The sequence below is a fragment of the Budorcas taxicolor genome, chromosome 11, assembly GCF_023091745.1.
Source record: "Budorcas taxicolor isolate Tak-1 chromosome 11, Takin1.1, whole genome shotgun sequence".
Taxonomy (NCBI): Eukaryota; Metazoa; Chordata; class Mammalia; order Artiodactyla; family Bovidae; genus Budorcas; species Budorcas taxicolor.
Genome location: NC_068920.1, coordinates 9,195,854 through 9,218,845, shown reverse-complemented (window position 1 = coordinate 9,218,845; position 22,992 = coordinate 9,195,854). Strand labels below are relative to the sequence as shown.

The window sequence follows — 22,992 nt, the reverse complement described above, 5'->3', positions numbered from 1 at the left end:
GATATTAACTAATTTAATCCCAGAAACAGCCCTCTGAGGCCAGCACCATTTATTCTCATTTTTCTGAAGCGCTGGAAGATTAGACAACTTCTCAGAAGTTATCCAGTGACTCCTGGAACGGGGGTCTAACCCAGGTGATCTGACTCCACGTCTGAGCCCAGCAAGCCTGGGTTCTCCTTGTGGTTCCCGCACTGGTGCTGGCAGCCTCCCTGGAACCTGTTAAAGTTCAGGTGTTCAGGCTGTGGGGTCAGCCCCAAGGGGGCTGGTGGAGGCCCACAGGGTGCACGGGTCCCTTCCGGGTGACTCTGAGGCACCCAGATTTGCTTCAAGCAGCCAGCCTCCTCTCTGAGCGCCCAGTGCCATCGTGCCTATCAGGGTCCTCTGGGTCTTCACTCCCCGCTGTCCCCACGGGGCGGGTGGGGAGGGAATTGCTGCCCGTCGGACAGTCACGATGCAAGCTTTCACGTGTCAGATGGTCATCAGCCGGGAGCTATGGGACGACTTTTCAAGGTCGGTCTTCACCGGTGAGGTCACTCCAGGAAGAGGCAGGCAGCATGGAGGCCATGATGAGAGAGGGACGAGAGGTCAGCCCTGCAGCTGTGCCGCCGGCGGGGAGGCCGCCTCCCTGGCCCTGCAGGCGGAGCGGCAGGACGAGGCACTGCCCACTCAGCTCTCCTCCTCCGGGACGGCTCTGCCGCCCTGGTGCCCAGTGGGCGCCCACCAGGCCCCCGGGTCACTGAGCACGTGAGGGGTGCCTGTCTGAACTCAGGGGTGCTGTGGCCACAGAAGGAGCGCCAGGGCTCCCTGAATAGAAAAGCAGCGTGACGTGCCTGGAGGGCATTCCGCGTTGCAGTGACGCGGTGCTGCGCTTGGCATTCTAAGACACTGAAATCAGCTTCCCTTTTTCCGGCTCCTTTTCACTGCAGCTCATGGAAGGTGCTAAGCTGCATGTGTGGCACAATGCTGTTGGGGCAGCACTGTCTGAAGGAAACTGAGCTTGTAAAGAAAGTACAATCTGTATTTCCCTGATGCACATGCCCTGTTGTGTTTATGGGGTTTATTTACCAGTGGCGATGGTGATCGGGGTGCTGAGGCTCATGCCTGCCGTCTGTGGGCGCCCACGACCAGCCCAGAAGCTGGATTCCAGAGGTTGGAGTCAGCCGAGCGGCAGGGCCAGGTGGTCAGGACGGGCTGGAGGGGTAGGTCACAGGGAAGTCAGGGCTGGCTTCTGCGAGGGCGCCACGGGCGGCTGGGGCGGCCGGCAGGTGGCCGTGGGTGTGGAGTCACTTCCTGGCCCGAGCCCGCAGCTCGCGGCGGCCCCCCTGAGCCGGGAGCGGGTTTGGGTGGCTCGCAGGCCGTGTGCGTGGGAGCAGGTAATTGGAAGCACCTGGTCCAGGTAGGTGGCTGGGCTCCAGGAAGCAGCTCTTCTGGGAAGCATGTTGCGACAGTCCCGGAGCTTGGGTCGGGCCGCCAAGCCTGAGTCCCGGGCTCCTGTCCCTCTCGGGGGCCTGACAGGGTGTTGAAGGCAAACAGCGCTGAGCAGAGACGCAGCGGCAGAGGCAGCGATGCCGCTGTTAAAGGCAAGCACGGGCTTCTACTGTGGTGCTGAAACCACCAGCTGAGGCTCCGGCCATCACAGGACCGCCCTCCCACCCCGGGTGCCTCCCACTGTGCGACTTGACTTCTCACGGCGGTGTTTCCCCTTTGTTGGGTTTGGGCTGAGCCTGTCCATAGCGTGGGGGGACGCTGGGTCCCTCCAGGCCGAGGCCAGAGGAGGCCTTGCAGCTTCTGTTTTCTGAGGAGGTGGGGGCAGGCTGGCCGGGAGGCCGTGGAGGCAGGGCAGGTGCAGGAGAGCAGGTGTGTCCTGCGAGAGGCCAGGCGGTCAGGCCACTTGGCCCGCAGCCCGGGAGCAGGGCGGAGCCACCGCCCCAGCCCTCCTGCCGCCGATCTTCGAGTCCTGAGCAGCTCGGCCCCAGGGTGACGTCGTTTGTTCGCGTCTTCCGTTCTGGTTCTTCCTTCACCGTGCACGTGGTCACATAGCCTGACGCACCCACTCCGAGTATGCTGTGCCGGGCATGCACATCTGGCTCTAGAATTTGCTCAGCTTAGTCTTCAGTCCTAAAAGCCCCACAGAATATTACGTATGGTTCAGTTCAGTTCAGTTCAATCACTCCGTCAAGTCCGACTCTTTGCGACCCCATGGACTGCAGCACGCCAGGCCTCCCTGTCCATCACCAACTCCTGGGGTTTACTCAAACTCATGTCCATTGAGTCGGTGACACCATCTAACCATCTCATCCTCTATCGTCGCCTTCTCCTCCTACCTTCAATCTTTCCCAGCATCAGGGTCTTTTCCAATGAGTCAGTTCTTTGAATCAAGTGGCCAAAGGACTGGAGCTTCAGCTTCAGCACCAGTCCTTTCAATGAATATTCAGGACTGATCTCCTTTAGGGTTGACTGGTTGGATCTCCTTGCAGTCCGAGGTCTTCTCAAGAGTCTTCTTCAACACCACAGTTCAAAAGCATCAGTTCTTCGGAGCTCAGCGTTCTTTATAATCCACCTGTCACATCTGTACCTGACTACTGGAAAAACCATAGCTTTGACTAGACGGACCTTTGCTGGCAAAGTAATGTCTCTGCTTTTTAATATGTTGGCTAGGTTGGTCATACCTTTTCTTCCAAGGAGCAAGTGTCTTTGAATTTCATGGCTGCAGTCACCATCTGCAGTGATTTTGGAGACCAAAAAATAAAGTCTGCCACTGTTCCCATTGTCTCCCCATCTATTTGCCATGAAGTGATGGGACTGGAGCCATGATCTTTGTATTCTGAAGGCTGAGTTTTAGGCCAGCTTCTTCGCTCGCTCTCCTCTTTCCGTTTCGTCCAGAGGCTCCTTAGTTCTTCTTCGCTTCCTGCCATGAGGGTTATGGAGGGTTAGAGAACGTCCATACCAATGGCTACTGTATCCTGCAGGACACACCAGCTTCCCTGTCAGGCCGGGCCTCCGGGCCAAGGGTGCAGACTGATTGCGGCCGGGCTGCCCGGTGGCCACGCTCCCCAGCCCGACACTGGGGAGAGAGGGCAGGTGTGCCCTGGCGGGGAGCGTGGTGGTTCTGGAGAGAGTGTCTGGGGAGAGCCTTGAAGGGCAGCAGGCCCACCCTGTGCTTTTATGCTCTTCCTCCTGCGGTTCGGCAGCGAATAGTAATGGTGGGAAAGCGGAGTGGCCTGGGGATGGGGTTGCAGGGGAATACGAGGGCCCAACAGGCAGGCAGGCATGCGTGCTGACCGTAAGCACAGTGTCAGAGGAAGATACCGGGGTCCAGAGGAACTGCAGGCAGCACGGTCCAGTTCCATCTGCGAGAAGCCTGGGTGGACAGATGAGCGTCCGTGGGCCAGTCAGGGTTCCGTAGCAGTGCAGCCCCGCAGGTCTGTCCCTGAGCTGTCGCGGCCGTTTGGAGCTCCAGCCGCAGAGCTGAGTGCCTGTGGCTCAGCCTGTGGCTCAGAAACCTCAAGTGTTTACTCTCTGGCCCTTTAAGGAAATGTTTGCAGATTCCACACTTCAAGGAAATAAATGAAATAAAATAAATGAAAGAGCTAAGCTTGAAGTAGTCAGGAACAAGAGAGAGAATCATTCAAGACATTGAAGCCACGTTAGAAAGAAAATTTTAAATAAATGTTATTAGAAACAATCAAAGGAGCAAGCAAAAGGAAATCAGATAAAACAATGTGGCAAAGAGCAAGCACGAATGTGACCAGGCAGCGCGCCGCAGACTTGAGCACAGAGGAGGAGAGGGCGATTGCTGCGCCCGGGAACCAGAGCAAAGCGTCCTTGGAGAGCGAAGGAGAGACAGCTGGGTCACCTGGCTCTGCGTGTGCAGAGAGCAGACGGCGTTCCAAACACACTGGGTCAGGGTGATTCCCGGAGGACTAGGGCGACCAGGCTGTGGTTCCCCCGCCTTGGACCTCGAAGGTCCGTGGGTAGGCCAGGGCAGGGCACGTGCTGGCCCAGTCCATTTCAGAGCATCGGTACCAGCGTTGAATGACCGCTCATAGCGAGAGCTTAGAGAGCCTTCTAAGTTTGTTCCATTATTTTGGGTTGTTTTTTTTTTTTAATTTATGGTCTAATGATTTTTTTCCTGACTAGTAAGTTTGTATCTTTAAAATGTCTAAAAGGCCCTTAATCAGAGGACTCCACAAGCCTCAGTATTTTTGCCCATGAAGAAATTACTAGATTGAGGTCTTGATTTTATGCCACAGGATTTTCTCAATATAGTTGTATTTGTTCCCCAACTATGTCAGAGTAAGAGGTGCTCCCCCGACCCTGGGGTAGCCCTTCAACCTCCCCCTGTGTGTCCCACAAAAGTAAGACCTGGCCTCCCCCAGGACTCCTCGAGGTCCTGATTCAAGCTGAGAACACCAGGCTGTCGTCATGGAGACAGCTACTGAATGAGCTTAAAGAAAATGCCTGTAACTAGTTCTACACTTGGAATACTCTATGGGGAATTTTATCTCCATTCGTTCAAACGCCTCTGATTTTCAGTAGAAATAGTTTGTGGAGTTTCTGTGGACCCTATTTTCTATATCTGTGTGTGTGTGTATATGTCTACACGCGTGTGTATTTGTAAGTGTGTGTGTGTGTGTTTAGACCATTTCCGTGACAGTGGCCCGTGGAGCACGCCGAGTGAGCACAGGGCTGAGGTGGCAGCAGTCCCCTGGACACAGTTAATCATAACCTTGATTAACACGTCTCGTTATTCATGGATGATAGCTCGGTTAATAAGTGTCCGTGGCTTGGATACCAAGCCGGAGGTTAACGGCGAGGTGGAAGCAGTCGTCGAAGCCAGGTTTTGAAGACAAACACAGCCCACGCTCTGAAGGGCGTGTGCGGAATCAGGTCGCTGGCCAGCTGTGCAACGCACTCTGGCCGTTCCCCTCCACTGGCCCAGCTGGGGGCCGCCCGCGCCTTGCGCCCCGCGCCCAGGGTGGTGGGGGCCCCTCCCTGGGACTTCCGCGGCCGTGACCCGAACGGCCAGCGAGCAGGTGGTCAGAGAAGGGCTTTAGGGTTCTTTTTTTTTTTTTGAAAATTTTTTAAATCAAAGTTTTATTTTGACTTCTCTGATCAGATTTGTAAAACAGCTAGGTTAATTGTACGGTTACAAGAAAACACACCTCCGAATGGAGTGAACATCTATAACCATCTAGACTCGGCCTCTGATGTCAGTGACGTGGGTCAGGTCTCCGTGACTGCATGTGCCACGAGACGTGGCTGGACAGCTGAAGGGCCCATTTGCCATCAAGGAGCAATTTCAAGCCTTGGTGCACCCCTGCCCCGGCTGTCTTTCCTCCCCATGGGACAGGTGAGAAAGAAGCAGGCGGAGTTTTCGTTTGTCCTGGTGATCAGGTCAGGGCGGCGGTGACGAGTGTGTGGGACATGAGTACATCCGTGGTATCCTCACGGGGCCCCTTGTACCTGGAGAGATGGGGCTGGACCCTGACATCTGAAGCCTGTCCCCTCTGGAGTGTTTCTGTGTCAGAAGCTGCAGGCTGATCATGGGTCACCCCTCCTGCCCACGATCAGGAAGGCGCGTGGAGGTGGACCCTGGTCAGCCGCTCTGTCCGTCCAAGGAGAAGTGGACCCGGTCAGCGCGCCCAGCTGTGTGTGGAGGCCGGGCCGACGCTTCCCACCCAGGGGCCCTGTGTCTGGTTGGGCGAGCATCCCCGCAGGCCTGGGGGCAGAGCGCTGACCACAGCCACTCCAGACGCTAGCTCGCTCGCCTGCTGACCCGGGTGTCACCCGGCCCCCATCACCAGCCAAGGACCATCCGCTATACTCAGTGGAAATTCAGACAAAGCCCTTTCCCTCTGTTAAGACCAGTAAACTGCTCAGGAATAACAAATAACTCTGGAGTTGTATAGCCTTTCTCTTCCCATTCCCAGACTGCAGTCTGGGACTGTATGAACTTTACAGGAAATGCCTAGAAGTTGGCAGGTCAGAGGCCGCGGACGGTCTGATGGAAAAGAAGAGGGCAGATTCTCGGCGTTGGGTCCAGTGAAAGGAGAGGCTCCTGGTGGCCCCAGGTTCCCAGCGGGGATGAGCCCGCCCTGGGGCCGGCGCTGGTGCCTTGCGTGGCCCTGCCCCGGCCGGCCTCCTCCGTCTTCTCTTCTTTTGTTTTCAGCTGTCCTCACTTCCTTTCACATGATTCAAAATATGATTTTTTTCGAAACCATTTGAGCCCCAACATAGTGTTCAAAAGAAATAAAATAAGCGGAGCCATCCTGAAAGACCCATTTGAAATGTTATTTTTAGAATGGAAATTTGAGTAAAACACACTTAAGTGTATACACTAATCCCTCAGAAAAACGTTCAAATAGAAATTCTAGCCAGAAGCATAATTTGATTTTTCCTAAAAACTTTGAAAGTATTTTGAAGAAAGCCAAAACGTGTGTGTGTGTGCGTGCGTGTGCTTACATGCGTCTGTGCCCCAGCTTGTGTGTTTGGGAGGCTGGATGGTCCCTTCATCGGGGAAGTGGCTGCAGTGAAGTCAGCGTGGGGGCCATCGCCCCAGGGAGACCCAGGAGACTGCTGCATCAGGGTGCAGAGAGAGTGCTCCCAGGCCGCGGGAGGAGGTCAGGCAGGCCGGGAGGCTCCTGCAAGACAGACACCAGGAGGGCCCGGCCTCCGTGGGTGCCCGCAAGCAGGGCGCCCCCGAGGAGCAGCCAGCCACCCGGGCCCGACACTGTGGGGGCCGCCGAAGCACAGGCTTCCCAGGCTAGGCGCGCCGTCGCAACCAAGAGAAGAGCTTGCATCCTGTGCCTGTTTAAAGCCGGTCAGGCTCTACTATTAATGACTCGTGTGAGACTTTCGAGGTGTCACGGCTGGGACCCGGTGGTGAGACTCCAGCTCCTAACGCAGGGGCTCAGGTTCAACCCTTGTTCAGGGAAGGAGATCCCACGTGTCTCACATAAGACACAGTGCAGCCAAGTAAATAAAAATAAAATTTTAAAAAGGCTTGCAGCTGAGTTTACTAGCTATAATACGACATGTAACCGCCGGTCTTTCTGCAGTCTGTGGCCGTGAACAAAGCCCTCTCCTGCAGGACGACCTCATCCAGCATCTCCCTGTGTCCCTGACGTGGGCTGTCTCCATCGCCCTGCTTACAGACACATGAGCTGCAGCTCCAGGGCGTGTGAAGTGGCCAGAAGTCCCCTCTTCTGTAGGATGAAAATATGATTGAAGACGGTCTGGAAGTAGACCCCAAATGTAAAATAGTCGCAAGAAGAAAGTTCGAGCGCAAGAGATATAAGCTCGGTTGTATTTTTTAGAAGGCTACCGTAGATTCAGATAGATAAAGAAGAATTGAGCTTTGTTGACTGCATTTTCTAAAAGAAAATGAGCTGCTCCATTGACCTCAGAAATGTATTTCTCAGCTTATCTAACAGCAGCCAGGGAGACACCAACCAACAGTTTTCTTTAAATGTGAAAGCAAAAGTTCGGTGTACCTGCTGGTGGGGTCTGTGTTCTAAGGGGGTGCCTACTGCTTTTACCTATTTTATTTAAAATGGGGGTCCCAGGTGCACTGGGACAACCCAGAGGGTTGGGATGGGGAGGGAGGCGGGGAGGGAGGCGGGAAGGGGGTTCGGGACAGGGGGACACATGTGCGCCCGGGGCTGATTCATGTCAGTGTGCAAAACCCACAGTATTATAAAGTAATTAGCCTCCAATTAAAATAAATTAATAAATTAAAAACACGTGCGGGTGCGGATGCAGGTGATGCAAAACTGTATTGAGGTTGATTTACCCTTTGTTGGTTTCAGGTGTGCAGCAAGGTGGTTCAGCTACGCGCTTGCGTGTGCGTGTGTGCATGTGTGTGTCCGCGTGCGTGCGTGTGTGTGCACACGTGTGCGTGCGTGCGTGCATGCGTGTGCGTGTGTGTTTGCATGTGTGTGCGTGCATGTGTGCGTAAGTGCGTGTGTGCGTGTGCGTGCATGTGCGTGCGTGCGTGTGCGCATGCGTGTGCATGTGTGCATAAGTGCATGTGTGTGTGCGCGTGCATGCGCGTGCGTGTGCGCGTGCGTGTGTGCACGTGTATGTGTGTGTGCGTGCGTGTGCATGCGTGTGTGCGCGTGTGCGTGCGTGTGTGTCCGCGTGCGTGCATGTGTGTGCACACGTGTGCATGCGTGTGCGTGCGTGTGTGCATGCGTGTGCGTGTATGTGTGTTTGCATGCGTGTGTGTGCGTGCATGTGTGCGTAAGTGCGTGTGTGCGTGCGCGTGCATGTGCGTGTGTGCGCGCATGCGTGTGTGCATGTGTGCATAAGTGCATGTGTGCGTGCGCGTGCATGCGCGTGCGTGTGCATGTGTGTGCGTGCGTATGTGTGTGTGCATGCGTGTATGTGTGTGCGCGCGCGTGCGTGTGCGCATGCATGTGTGCGCGTGTGTGTGCGTGCGTGTGTGCGCGCGTGTGTGTGTGTGCGTGCATGTGTGTGTGCGTGCGTGTGTGCGCGTGTATGTGTGTGTGCGTGCGTGTGTGCGCGTGTATGTGTGTGTGCGTGCGTGTGTGTGTGCGTGTGTGCGCGTGTATGTGTGTGTGCGTGTGTGCGCGTGTATGTGTGTGTGCGTGCGTGTGTGTGTGCGTGCGTGTGTGCGCGTGTATGTGTGTGTGCGTGCATGTGCGCGTGTGCGTGCGTGTGTGCGCGTGTGCATGTGTGTGCGTGCGTGTGTGCGCGTGTATGTGTGTGTGTGCGTGTGTGTGTGCGTGTGCGTGCGCGTGTGCGTGTGTGTGTGCGTGCATGTGTGCGTGCATGTGTGCGTGTGTGCGTGTATCCCGGCTTCCTGGGGGCTCGCTCTGAGGGCTGTCGGCGTGGCCCGTCGGGGGTGCGCGTGCTGCCCTGACCGTCCCGAGGGGAGTGCGCCCCTCTCACCCGCTCTGCCTCTCTCCCCAGGCCATGTGGCTCATGCTCCAGAAGGACGAGCCCGAGGACTTCGTCATCGCCACGGGGGAGGTCCACAGCGTGCGGGAGTTTGTGGAGAAGTCGTTTCTGCACATCGGGAAGACCATTGTGTGAGTAGGCCCCGCGGGCGTCCCTCCGCCTGCCTGCAGTCGGTCTCGCCATCTGCCCTTCTAGAGCAGGCAGCAGACGCTCTGTCCCGCTGGCAGTCCCCGTCACGCGCGGGTCACCACCTACACTCAGTCCTTCAGAGGTTTATCTTTTTAATTTTTAAATATGTTTCTAAGCTCTTTAATTTTTTGACTCCAAATGTTGTGTCGTGGTTTATACATGCTTTACTGGGATTTCACTGTCACTAATTCCTCTAAACAGATCAATGTGAGAACGTTATACAATCTCTGTTTTTAATACGTTCACTATATATTTAAAATTTTGGAAACCACAAAAATTTACAGGACAGTTTCAGATGTATTACCAGCAAAATCCTTTTCTCTGAGGCACTGAGAGCGGGCTGCTGACCGGGGCCCCATCCCTGTGGACTTCGTGTGCTTTCCCCATGAGCAGTGACGCTGCTGAACGTGGGCACAGGGTGGCCAGGAGATCCCACTGGTGTGTGAGCAGCGTCCAGCCCGTGGGTGTCACTGAGGGCCTCAGCTCAGCCAGCGCTACCCCTTACACCAGAACACCACACGCCCCACCCACTCGATCACACGAGTTTTGCGGTCGCATTTTTGTTGGAAGCTTTGGGGCCAGTCCATCACTGTGGATGAAGACTCTTTTCCGGTGATTGCTTTATTGAGGTGGGATACATGTAAATGCTAAGTCACTTCAGTCACGTCTGACTCTTTGTGACCCCCGTGGACTGTGGCCCCCCAGGCTTCTCTGTCCATGGGATTCTCCAGGCAAGAACACTGGAGTGGGTAGCCATGCCCTTCTCCAGGGGAGCTTCCGGACCCAGGGATCGAACCCGTGTTCCTTACATCTCCTGCCTTGGCAGGCGGGTTCTTTGTCACCATCTGGGAAGCCCATGTGTAGCATAAAGTTTACCGTTTTCACATTTGGGGCATTAAGTGGATCGGTGGCACTAAGGACATTCACAGCTAATGCAACCACCAGCGCCCTCCACAGAACCCTCTCATCTCCCCAGGCTGGAACGCTGTCTCCGTTAAACACTAGCTCTCCACCCCTCCCTCAGCTCCAGCAACGAAAACTCTGCTTGCAGTCTGAGTGGGAGGACCCCAGGGACCTCGTGTAAGTGGAACGACACCGTTTCTGTCCTTCTGTGCCGGGCTCACCTCACTGAACCTGATGTCCTCAAGGCCCGTCCCTGCTGTAGCTCGCGCCGGCACGTCGCTCCTTCTCAAGGCTGAGTAGCGCTCCCTTGTGCGGTTGGACCACGTGTTGCTTATCTGTCTGTTGTAACAGCTGGGTTGCTCCTCTTCAGCTATTGTGAGCTGTGCTGCTGTGAACACACAAGTTCCTGAGTCCCTGCTTTCAGTTCTTTGGGGGTAAAAGCCTAAAGAGTAGAATTTCTGGGTTTTATGGTAACTCTGTGTTTAACTTCTTGAGGATCTGCCAACTATTTTCCCAAGGTTCAGTTTTAAAATATAAGAAGGGGCTTCCACTTCTAACTATGACGGAATAACAGAAATTCGGTTAAACCGCTACCTTGAAAACCTAGGAGACTGTATGAAATACATAGAACAACTTTCGGACAATGGGCAGCGCAGGGCCACGGGCCCTGGCAGGAAAGGAGCAAGCAAGGCGAGCCCTGCAATGGCCTGGCTTCCCGGAGGCATGGCCTCCACCGGGGAGGGAGGAAGAGGCGCTGCTACAGAGAGGACAGAGGTCAGAGCTCAGAGTCCGGGGCTCTGAGAGTGCGGATGAGTTCTAGAAAGGTGTGATCTACAAAGCAAAGGAGCTCCAGAAATGTGCATCAGGATCCCCCTGAGTTCCTGCCAAATACGAGGAAACTCCACGGGCTTGGACAGGAAACGGCCCCGAGGTGGGACTGAAGGCTTCTCAGGGCGTTCCCGCGGCCGAGAGGCTCATGAGCTGCAGCCGCCACCGAGCCACCTCACTCGTCACTCAGAGGACGGAGCAAGTCCGCAGAAGGCCCGAGCTCGGAGGTGGGGTGACCCTGAGTGGAGGCTCCTCTAAGGCCAGGCCAGCAGAGCTGACGCACAGACTTCAAGGGCTTCCAAGTCACTGAGCCTCCAACCGTTGGAAAGCCCTGTGTTCTTCAAAGGAAGACAGTAGAATCTAGACTCAGAAGCGTAATTTTCTTAACGCTCAGCATTCAACCAAAAATCAGTAGGAGTGTCGCGAAGTGGGAAATGACCTAAAGCCAAGAGGAAAAGCCGTCCACAGAAGCAGACTGAGGCCTTATAAAGACAGTGGTATGCGCTCATAGGGAAGGCAAAGTGGCCACTGTGACAGTCGACTGTGTCGAGGAAACGTGAGTAGAGTGAGGAGAGATAGGAAATATGTGTGTGTTTAATAAGAGCCGAATGCAACCTTCAGAGATGAAAAATGAAGTATCTGAAATGAAGCCTCCCTCTTGGCATTGAGAACAGATCAGACACTGCGGGAGAAAAGCTAGTAAACTTACACACATTGTACTAGAAATGATCCAGAATGAAGCGCAGGAAGAAACAGAAAAACTGAGTTTGATTAGATTAACCTGTGAGACAAAATCAAACAACCTAACGTGCACAATCAGAGTCTTGGGGAAAAGGGGGGGAGAGGACACAGGAAAAGAATTAAATAACAGACCCAAGTTTCCCGAACTACTGAAAATAAATGCTAAAGAGAAAACTTTAAAAGTAGAGTTACGTAGAGGGGAACTAACATAAGAAAGCTTTGGTATCAGAAACTATGCGAGGCAAGAATTCCTTGTAGCAGCACCCTTAAATTGCAGGAGGAAACCTACGCCCTGAGGTCTGTGCCCGTGGACAGCATCTTGGAAATGGAGGCGAGTTAAAGACCTTCCAGACAGGCGGAGGTTGGGAGGGCTCGTCACCAGCAAATGCTTAGATGGAAGGAAAACAGCAGAATGAGGGGCAGGAGAAGCAGCCGGAATGTCGGAAAATATAAATTCTCCCCTCACTTTAGAAATTCCTTGAAAAGTAGCTGACTGTTGAAAGTACAAATAACAGCAGTACGTTTGTAGTTTTAATACACACATACTGGACGTGAATGGATAGCACAGACTGTGCACTAGCAGCAGCCCTGAGAGCGGGGACAGGCTGGAAGCCTCGCATCTGCGCTGTTGCAGGACTCTGACACCGGATGGGAACTGGCGTGGAGCTATTTGAAGACAGGCTGCAGTTAGTCAAAGAATGTGCTGCGCACTCTGGAGAAACCACTAAAACAGAACAAAATGAAAGGTGGCCACGAGCCGGCACTGGAGTCAGAATGCAGCCTGGAGGCTGCTCGTCTCAGAGCAGCTGGAGAAGAGGGGGTGGGAACAGCTAGCAGACGGGGCTGAAGGAGACAGATGCTGACCGCGCGATAGGCACGCCTATGGCGAGCACCCTGAAAGCCCAAAAGAGCGGTGAAGCCGGACTCAATGAAAAAGTGACACGCTACTGGCACGGGACACATTTCAGGTATAAACACACAGAGAGTTTAAAAGTAAAAAGGTGAAAAATAAAGCATCCAGATACTACCCACAAGGAAACTGGAGTGGCTGCATTTATATGGGATGAAAGAGACTTCATTTACTCAGAAGGAATAAAGAGCCCTTTCGTAGTTTAAAGTGTTGATTCTTCATAAAGACATAATAATTTTAAATGTATATACACCGAGTTGTAGATGCTTCAGAATCCTGACAGAATGGATAGGAAAAAAGACAGACTTCATGTCTGTGCACCGCGGCACGCCTTTCTCTGTGACTGCGATACAGGTAGACAGTCTCTGCAGATACAGAAGCGAGCGTCCTTAACCCTAACTGGCATTTTAGAGCTCACCACCTGACACACTTCTCAACAACTCACAGGTCAAACAAAGAAATCACAAGGGAAATTGGAGTAAATTCTGCATTAAATGAAAGGGGAAGCAGCGTACCAAAAGTTGCGGGGTGCTGGCAAAGCAGTGCTTAGAGAGAAACGTGTGGCTGTGAACACTGGTGTTAGAACGCAAGAAAGAGCCCAAACCAGTTATCCCAGCTTCCATCTTAAGAAGCTTGACAAAGAAGAGCACATTAAACCCAGCGCAAACAGAAAGAAGGAAACGGCAAAGATGAAAATAGAGATAAATGAAGTAGAAACGGGAACATGATGGGGAAAATCATACACCAAAACCTGGATGAACCTCTATCCAGGAAAAAAAGAGACGGCAGAAATCATACATAGTAGAAATAAGACTTCTCATCCCAACAAGTCCTCCAGACGTTGACAGAATGGTAAGACTTTTGCCAAAGACCTTTTCAAATTAGAGAAAATGGGCAAATTGCATGAAAGACACAAATTGCCAAACCTGATTCAAAAAATCTATAAATTTTTGTAGTTCTATATGTATTTTAAAAAATGAATTTTTAATGTTTAATGAAGAAAACACTCCCTTCCTTCCTTTCACTTAGAAGAGAGAACACTTCCTAACTCATTTGATGAGGCCAGTATTACCCTGATGCGAGAAATAAAAGTATTACATGAAAAGAGAGATACTGACTAGCATTTCCAGTGAGCATAGAAAGAAAAAATAGCCACAGAATATTAGCAAGTTGAAATCATCCATATATAAAGAGTTGGTGCACCGCGGCAGAGTGGGGTTTATTCTAGGAACGCAAGGTTGGTTTAACACTTGAAAATTAACGTGATTCAACATATTAAGAAAACAAAGAAGCCATATTTTTTTCCAATAGAGGCAGAACAGACATTTGATAAAATTTAGCAGCTATTATTTTTTAAAATTAATTTCAACACACTAGAAATTGAAGGAAATTTCCTCAAGCTGATAAATCGTCTTTGAGAAAAACCAACAGTTAGCATCATAGTTTAATGTGGAGGCTGAATGCTTTTCCTCTAAAAGTGGGGCTCAGGGCAAGGCTGTCTGCTTCTGCCAAACCATTTCCACATTATCCTGGATCTTAGCCACAAGGAAAGAAAGAAAAAGAACGGGAGATGTGTGTCTGTCTTATTCACAGGTAGCTTGATGGAGTACATAGGAAACGTAAGTGATCTACCCAGAAAGCCAGGAAGACTAACAGGTGCATTCAGCAGCATCACAGGATACAAGGCCTATACACAGGAGCCAACGGCATTCCTGGGTACTGCCACGCAACAACTGGGAATCAGACTTGAAAAAAGAGCACAAGACCATTTAGAGTAGAATCAGAAAAATGAAGCAGAGATGAACTTAATAAAGTGCATGAAAGATGCGCACACTGAAGTCTAAACGACATCGATGGGAGAAACCAGAAAAGCGCTACGCAAGTGGGGAGGTGCGCCGCGCGCACGCACGCAGGGCCTGGGAAGACGCAGTTCTCTTGGGATCAGTCCGCGGATTCAGTGCGGTTCTCCCGCTTTGGAGACGGCGTCTTGTGTTCAGCCTTCTGTCCCTGGTCCCCTGGGCTAAAGCCTTTTTAAAAATACCTAGCACAGACCTGTACACACTAAGACTTCTATAGAGAGGAAATGCCTTAGAAAAGCATGTGTCCAGTTCATCTGGAGAATATTGAATATTACAGCCCCTCCTGGAGAATCACCAGTAGAGTCTGTGTGACGTTGTTTAACCCAGCGCTTCTCAAGCTGACCTTGTATTGGAATCCTACTGGAACAGCAGAGCCGCGTGGACTGCCAGCTGGGAGTGCCCTCTGTCCTTCGGAGCCCCGCTGCAGCCTGCGTCCCCATCCCCAGAGGCGGCAGGAAAGCCCGGCGTAGTCTCTCTAGAACCCACGGCAGATCTCAGGAGAGGCCTTCACGTCGTTCCAGATGAGGGACCAAGCCACCAGCCAAGGCTTCACGGCATTCAATATCGCCTTTGAGCATCACGTACAGTTTTGGTGAAACCAAAACATTTTCCCGAATCTCCCACGAAGAGAGCAGGTGCCGATGGTCCGTCCGAGACACCGGGGCACTGCCCTGTGCCCCCAGCCGAGCCTCCTGCCCGGCGGCCACCTGCACCCCGAGCCTGCATGGCCGGGCGTGGGAACAGAGCGCGGCGATGCGCGCTCTCACAGCACGGCTGAGACGCAGAATTCCTTCCCAGGGCCAGATAATGAAATCACGATGGCTCTCTGAACGCTGTCTGGAAGTTGCATTCTATTGTTTGTTTTCTTTCCAATTTCCTTCCCTGGATCATCTCCGGGCCCCACGAGTAGCATTCCGATCTCAGCTGGAACAGGCTGGAGAGTTGGGAGAGTCGGGACCGCTCCGGGCCAGCCCCGCTGCAGCTGGCCTTCTGACGGGCCGGCCAGGCCTCCTTGGGAACGGCTTCCGCACAGTGAGACACCAGGCAGCGACGGACAAGGAAAACATCGAGCCGGAGCCGGGCCTGGAGGGCCCCTTCCCCGTTACCACCAGCTTCCTATCCCAGAACTCAGCGTGTCGTCTCTGCACGCAGTGTGCTGTGGCGTCGGGTGAGGGGCTCCACGTGCAGCCCCAGGCCTGGGTCCCCGCTCCACCGGCCCCACCCCACTCCTGGGCCTGGCCCCCCCACTCCACCGCCCTCGCCCCACCCCTGGGCCTGGCCCCCCACTCCACCGCCCCCGCCCCACCCCTGGGCCTGGCCCCCCACTCCACCGCCCCCTGGGCCTGGCCCCCGCTCCACTGTCCCCATCCCCCTGGGCCTAGCCCCCCACTCCACCACCATCTGGGCCTGGCCCTGCTCCACCGCCCCCACCCCCGGGCAGCAGTTAGCTCTGGGCCTCACCCGAGAGGGGTGAGGGCCTGCCTCTCAGGGATGGGAGCCGGTGAAACACGTCAGCACGTGGGACGCGCCGCAGCGGGCTGGAGCGTCGGGCACTCTGCCCTGTTTGCTGTTCGTGAAGAAACAGTGTTGATGGAAAGTGACATTTGTCTACGTGAATGCTAGGGACAAGCAAAGCATGAAACCAATAAGATCGGGCAACTGATGCTATGTCTGGGGACTCTAAACAGTCGAGTCCCACCAATGCCTCACACTCATGTGACCAGCAGGAGCCTACGGGCGTGCTCAGCAGAGAGGCGGGCAGGGAGGGAGAGGACAGGCCCTCAGCTCGCGCCCGGGGGGCTGTGGCTGTGATGAGGACTCCCCTGCTCTCCGGGAGTAACTCACCTTCTGGCAGAGCTAGGGCGTCTTTTGGCTGGTCTGTCTCCTGTGGAGCCCAAGTCCTCCGATGCTAACTGCTGAGAAGCGCTTGGGGATCTAGTTAAAATGCAGGTTTGGAATCAGTAGGTCTGGGCGGGGCCTGAGCATCTAACAGGACCCCCGCGATGCCAGATATGGGGGCTGCTTGGCCCCTGGACCCCACTCTGAGCAGCAGAGCCTGGGAGATCACAGAACCTCAGGCCCAAGGTGGACCCGACAGTCACCGCATCTGAGCTCTCGCCCCTTCTGACCGCGATCTTAGGTCGCCTGGGACCTTACCCTCCCTGGCGGACTGGGCATTCTCTGCTTGAGGCCGAACCTGCTTTGGGTCCTTTCTGAACCTTGCATCCTGCCCCGCACAATGGCAGACAGTTGGTAAATCAACATTTTCATGAGTCGGTAATGGAAAACGAATATTTGGAAGTTGAGAGTGTGACTGTGTGTCTGTGTGTGTGGCATGAGGGTGGGAATGAGGGCAGACTGCTGTGAAGTGAAAAGCCTGGACTTTCTAGGTTTTTCCATGAGGACTGTCATCCAGGGAGCGCCTGCAGCCGCCGTGGTGCCTTCTCTCCTCTTTCTTTCTGCCCTCACGCCTCCAGGGATCACGTAAACGCCAGTTGAATTGAACGAGACATTGGACTAGTTAATTATCTGATAAACTGAGATAGAAGAAATCCTCTGAACACCAGTTCCTGCCTTCAGTGACTTTGGATTGCTCTTGGTGAGACAGAGTTCTGAACAGCTGGAGGCATCCCTACCTGTTTTTTTTCTTTTTTTTTTTTCCCAAAGTAGGAAAGAGATTGACCAAGAACTGATGGGGGTCTCCAAGGTGCAAGAGCCGGGGGTCCAGAACCCTGGTCTCTAAAGCGAGAGGAGAGCCAGGCATTGATGGAAGTCTCCTGGGAGCCCAAGAAACATGTCGGTCACCTCTGAACTGATGGGGACTCGGTTCCACAGTTGTGTAGGAGTCAAGTTCTTCCAGCAACTTAATTTATATAGTAGTTCCCTTACCTCAAAACTTGTAATGGCAATCTGTCAAAAACAGCCTTGGAAATTGGAGAAAATCCAGGAGCTCATCTTTTGGGAAACACTTCACGTGCTTTCCTGTAATACTTTGCCTTTAAAACATTTGGCCCTTGGATCCCAAGAGAAGGTGAAGGTTTGTAAACCCAGGATCAACATCCTTGTTTGTAGCGGACTTTAGGTGATGACGCTTCCAGACTATAGCAAGAGGATCAAAAATTCCGTCTATAGAATCACGTTCCATGTCAAAAATGCCACAGAATCATCTTCTATGTCACTATTTCTTAGTTCACCTGCATTTTCTTTCTTAACTACCAGACTTCTATATTTGTTTTGCATGAAAACATTGTGCAGGAGACTAATTACATTCATTAGAGGAGATAAGGAACAGGAAGGCAGATGTGTTGGCGTTTTCATTTTAAATACAATGCTGGGAGCTGGAACACAGGTGGAAAAAAGCAAGAGGACACAGAAGAATATGCAGGCAGATGAGTCATCTGGACCGCCTCCATGCCCTCTCCTTCATTGTGGAAGAAGACAGTGCACGTTTCAAGAAAATCACCCATGTCCTTTTGTGATTTGCAAATGTATCATGGGTCTCTTGTGTCAGGACTGAGTTTCTAAATATCCTTTTAATTCAAAATCCATGCTGCTTTAAATAAACCTCCAAGGTTCTTATTAGAGTGAATAGTATAGAAAAAGTGAATACCCTTCACTCTACAGTGGAGGCAATTTCACGTCTTTTTTCCTAAAAACAAGTACACTTTTTGTTTATGTTTTCTTATGGCATAAACTATGATGTTTCATTGACATTGTGTTAAACTCCAAAAGTTGTGAGGGATGAAAGGCATAAATCCTTATTTTCTTCAATGTGCATAGTACTCATGCTAATAAAACCGAGCCGTGCGCTGTCCAGGTAAGAGCAGTGCTCCGTGTGTGTGTGTGTGCATGTGACTGTGAGTCTGTGAGTGTGTATGTGTGTCTGTGTGAATGCGTGAGAGTGTGTATATGTGTGTGTCCATATGTGTATCTGTGTGCCTGTTTGTGTGTCTGAGTGTGTGTATGTGTATTTATGTGTCTTTATGTGTATATGTGTATCTGTGTGAGTGTGTGAGAGTGTGTATATGTATGTGTCTGTATACGTATCTATGTGCCTGTTTGTGTATCTGTGTGTCTGTGTGTGTGGGTGTGTATATGTGTATCTGTGTGTGTGAGTATATGTGTGAGTGTCTGTGTGCATGTGTGTGTGCGTGTGTGTATGTGTATCTGTGTGAGTGCGTATCTGTGTGAGTGTCTGTGTGTATGTGTCTATGTCCCTGTGTGCGTGTGTGTGTGCGTGCATGTGTGAGAGTGTGTGTGTGCCTGTGTGTGTACACGTGTGCATTTGGAGGAGGCTGTGTGTGTATATGTGTATCTGTGTGAGTGTGTAAGAGTGTGTATGTGTGTGTCTATATATGTATCTATGTGCCTGTTTGTGTATCTGTGTGTCTGAGTGTACGTGTGTCTGTGTGTGTGGGTGTGTATGTGTATCTGTGTGAGTGTGTAAGAGTGTGTATGTGTGTGTGTCTATATATGTATCTATGTGCCTGTTTGTGTATCTGTGTGTCTGTGTGAGTGTACGTGTGTCTGTGTGTGTGGGTGTATATAGGTGTATCTGTTGGGGGGGTGTGTATATGTGTATCTGTGTGTCTGTGAGTGTGTGTGTGTATGTGTCTATGAGCATGTGTGCGTGCGTGTGCGTGTGTGTGTGAGAGTGTGTGTGTGCCTGCATGTGTACCCGTGTGCGTTTGGCGGGGGCTGTGTTCTCGGGGTTGTTGTCAGTGCGAGGCTTTTCTTCCCGCTTCCCTGTCATCTTATCACTTATTAGGTAATAAGTGATGTGAAAAGGAAGCGCTTTTCTCTTGCACTCGAAGTGATGCATAAACCAAACAGGCCAATACTTGTCTTGACTAATTTTCTGTCATTAATCTTGTTAAATTCTGAGAAGAGAGTTGTAGGAACAGCCTGCAACCATGAGAAAACCACCGCATGCTGCTGGGGTGGGGGCGGCGTTCCGCCAATGGAAATATTTATCATAGTTTGCGGTATCATAACTATATTTTCAGTCAAAACAACAAGGGCAAACCTTATTATACGTTTAAAAAGAAGCTCATTTCTAAACGCCTCCTGGCTGAGATAACAAGCGTTTTGTGTTCATGCACATTCTTCCCCTAATTAGGGATTGTTTCTTGGGGCGGGGGATGGGGCGGGGGGAGGTGGGGTGTGGGTTGGTGTGTGAGGCTTCTGGCTGGCCGCTGGGCTTGGAGGACGCAGAGGGGACTGCAGGGAGGTGGGGTTGGTGGGGGGCCCCAGGAGCGAGCCCGTGTCCTGTGTCCCGTGTCCGGGTGTTAGGGCCCCAGGAGCGACACCATGTCCCGTGTCCGGGTGTCAGGGCCCCAAGAGCGACACCATGTCCCGTGTCCAGGTGTCAGGGCCCCAGGAGCGATACCATGTCCCGTGTCCGGGTGTCAGGGCCCCAGGAGCGACACCACGTCCCGTGTCCGGGTGTCAGGGCCCCAGGAGCGACACCACGTCCCGTGTCCGGGTGTCAGGGCCCCAGGAGCGACACCACGTCCCGTGTCCGGGTGTCAGGGCCCCAGGAGCGACACCACGTCCCGTGTCCGGGTGTCAGGGCCCCAGGAGCGACACCATGTCCCGTGTCCGGGTGTCAGGGCCCCAGGAGAGAGCCTATGTCCCGTGTCCTGGTGTCCACTGTGAGCCCTCCTGTTGTACATGCTGAACCTTGACTGTGTCCAGTTGCTCTGTGGGAAAACCCCACCCTTCCAGCGTGTCGCTTCTAATGAAGTTTCTCCAGCTGTATGTTAGGGCTCTACTTGAGCAGAGTCAGGCAAAGGAGCGTCCGGGCTCTGTCTTCTTTCTCTGGAAGGTTCCGCATGTTTGCTCACGTTTGGGGCCGCGCTGGCCCACGTCTCCTCTCAGCAGCCCCACCCCGGAGCTCCAGCTCCCTGCGTTGGCCTGAAGCCACCCTCTCTAACATCCACACCATCTAGCCAAGTTGAGTGGCCTCTCTGATGCTGTGGGGTAGAGATAGCGTCACTCGGCATCTTCCATGGAGCTGGGAGAGAAGTGGGCATGGGTTGGGCCCCTCGAGAACGTGGAGGAGACGCTCTGAGCAGACCCGAGCCTCCTCCCGAAATGTCCGTGCGGAGACTGGCCCTGCTCACCAGCCTCCACTCACCGCTGAGGCGGAGCCTCCCCTCTTGAGAAAGCTAAGCCCTCGTTTTACGTTTATATGAACTTCTGATATACTTAGGGTTTTAACCCATTAAAAAAAAATAAACAAAATATAACAGCTAAAGCGATAGGAGCTTCGACTGAAGTGGCAGGCGTCTGGATGAGCAGTGTGCGCAGATCCGATGCTGTCTGCCTTGGAGGCTGGGGCAGCCCTCACTACCTCTCACGGACGGCTGATGCGGTCCTCTGCATAGCAGGTCAGTTACGGTCTTTAGCTAAGGGTCCATCAGATCTCAGAGTGCCTGCTGCCTCTGAAGGTTACCTGACGAAACGGGCTTTGACCTGAACACAGAGCAGGCGCTCCATCCACGGGCTCCCTGCCCGTTTTCTTCTTCCTTTTTACTCTCAGAGCCAAACTCACCCAAGACAACCAAGACCGGTGCTTGTGCTTGAGAAGCCAGGCTTTAATGCAGTGATAAGGAGAAGCCATCATTTACCAATCTATGCAAATAGCTGCGGATATTATGGAAGCCTGTTCTATCACCACTTCTGAAGGAACGGCCGCACGACCGTGGCTGGAGTGATGTCGGCAGGGAGGTGGAGTCCCAGCTGGAGACGAGGCTGGGAGCTCCGAGGAGGGCCCCCATGTGGGTGGAGAGGCCTGAGAACAAGCGCGGAGGCCGCTCCGTCACCCAGCTGTGGCCAGGACCAGCCTGGCCGCTCCGGGCAGGTGGGTGGTGGTGGGGAGGGGAGAGGAGCGGGGCTCCGCGCCCGCTCTGCCTCCGTCTCACTACCGCCCGTCTGCAGGGTCTCGGCTGGGAGACCCTCCCCTGCCCCGCCGTGGCTGCTCCTGCCGGGTGCTGCCTGGTCCTCTGACCCCGCCGCTCCTCTGCTGTCCTGCGTGGCCGCCAGGCTAGAGGCCCCTGGAGGACAGAGACCTGGGCGCTCAGCCCCGGCTCAGCTCAGTGCCCGACACGCAGGGCCCGAGGCGAGGACAAGGGGGTGGGGGGCAGACGAGCGAGCTCGGTCGGGAGTGGAGGAGCCCCTGGGGACGCCCGGGGGCTCCGGGCTCTCCCTTGCCCCTCCCCACCACTGCCCACCTGCCCGTCAGGCCGCTGCCCAGGTGCTTCCTCCTGTGAGGCTGGAGAAGCCCCAGCCACAGTCTCTGCATGAGGACAGGCCGCCCCAGCTGAGTTCGACACAAGTACCACAGACAGGTAAGAGCCGTGTGAAGATGGTGCAGGTGTCCGCGGCACATGGCGAAGCCGCCGGGGGTCTCTGAGTGTCCCTCTGCTCTCAGCTCACGCTGCGGGGGCCAGCCCTGGTCTCTCTCGCGTCATCTCTCGAGCCACCTCATTCGGCCTCGTTAGGCTGGACCACCCGGGCCCTGTCCACGGAGCTGATCACCCCCGTCAGAGGCCCTGCAGATGAAGCTGACAGAGGACAGTGAGAAAGGAGACACTTCTCCCTTTAACAGTTGCCAGTGATGCTCATGGGAGTTCCCTCGATGCAAGGAGGTCCAACCAGTCCATCCCAAAGGAGAGCAGTCCTGGGTGTTCATTGGAAGGACTGATGCTGAAGCTGAAGCTCCAATACTTTGGCCACCTAATGTGAAGAGCTGACTCATTGAAAAGACCCTGACGCTGGGAAAGATTGAAGGCAGGAGGAGAAGGGGACGACAGAGGATGAGATGGCTGGATGGCATCACCGACTCCATGGGCATGAGTTTGAGTAAATTCCGGGAGTTGGTGATGGACGTGGAGGCCTGGTGTGCTGCGATTCATGGGGTCGCAAAGAGTCGGACACGACTGCGACTGAACTGAAGTGAGTGATGCTGGTGATGAAGGATGCAGAGAAGATGCTGACGGTGCCCCCAGCCCCCCGGGAAGCAGCGTCCCCGCCGGAGGGTGCCTGCAGTGGAGGGAGGGGAAGCCACTCGCTCTCCTCTCCCCTCACGCAGGCCGCAGACCGTGCGCCTGGGTGGCACGCCGGGCCTGGTGTGGAAGCCCCGGGGATGAGTCCCACGGCAGCCCTCTTCCGGAACGCGGGCACGAGGGTTAAAGTTTAGCTTTTGTGTTGTAGTTGGTTATTTGTTCACATGGCGTGGCAGCAGGAGCCAGAGTCAGTGGCAGTGACTCTGGCTGAGGGGCGGAGGAGAGGCTCTGCAAGGGGCCTGAGAGCCCCCTTCGCGCCCTGAAGCCCCCCCCCGGCGCTGCCCTCCGGAGTCTCCCTTCCCCCGCCCGCGTCTGGGACGGGCACTCCACGGGCCTGGGGCTCCAGTGCCGCCTCCGTGCGCACAGACCGCTGTCCCTGCCGCCTCTGCCTTCAGCTCCTTCCCCAGCGTCGTGGCCGTCCCAGTGCCCCCACCAAGAGGCCCCTCCTCCCCTGGCGGCTCGCAGAGGCGCAGGGCCCAGCTCTCCTCGCGGCGGCGTCCCCACCCAGCCCGCCCTCCGCTCGTCCGGCCGCTGGCTCTCCTCATCAGCCTGGGCCGTCCGGGGTCCA

The 22,992-nt window shown here is 54.0% G+C and overlaps 1 protein-coding gene across 1 annotated transcript in view; it reads left to right on the top strand.

Moving 5' to 3' along the window:
- The window catches only part of GMDS (GDP-mannose 4,6-dehydratase), a 421,085-nt gene that overhangs the window by 340,047 nt on the left and 58,046 nt on the right, over positions 1 to 22,992 (top strand). The window contains exon 8 of the mRNA XM_052648543.1: positions 8,938 to 9,056. Coding sequence (XP_052504503.1) covers positions 8,938 to 9,056 — 119 coding nt within the window. The remainder of the gene's footprint in view (positions 1 to 8,937; positions 9,057 to 22,992) is intronic.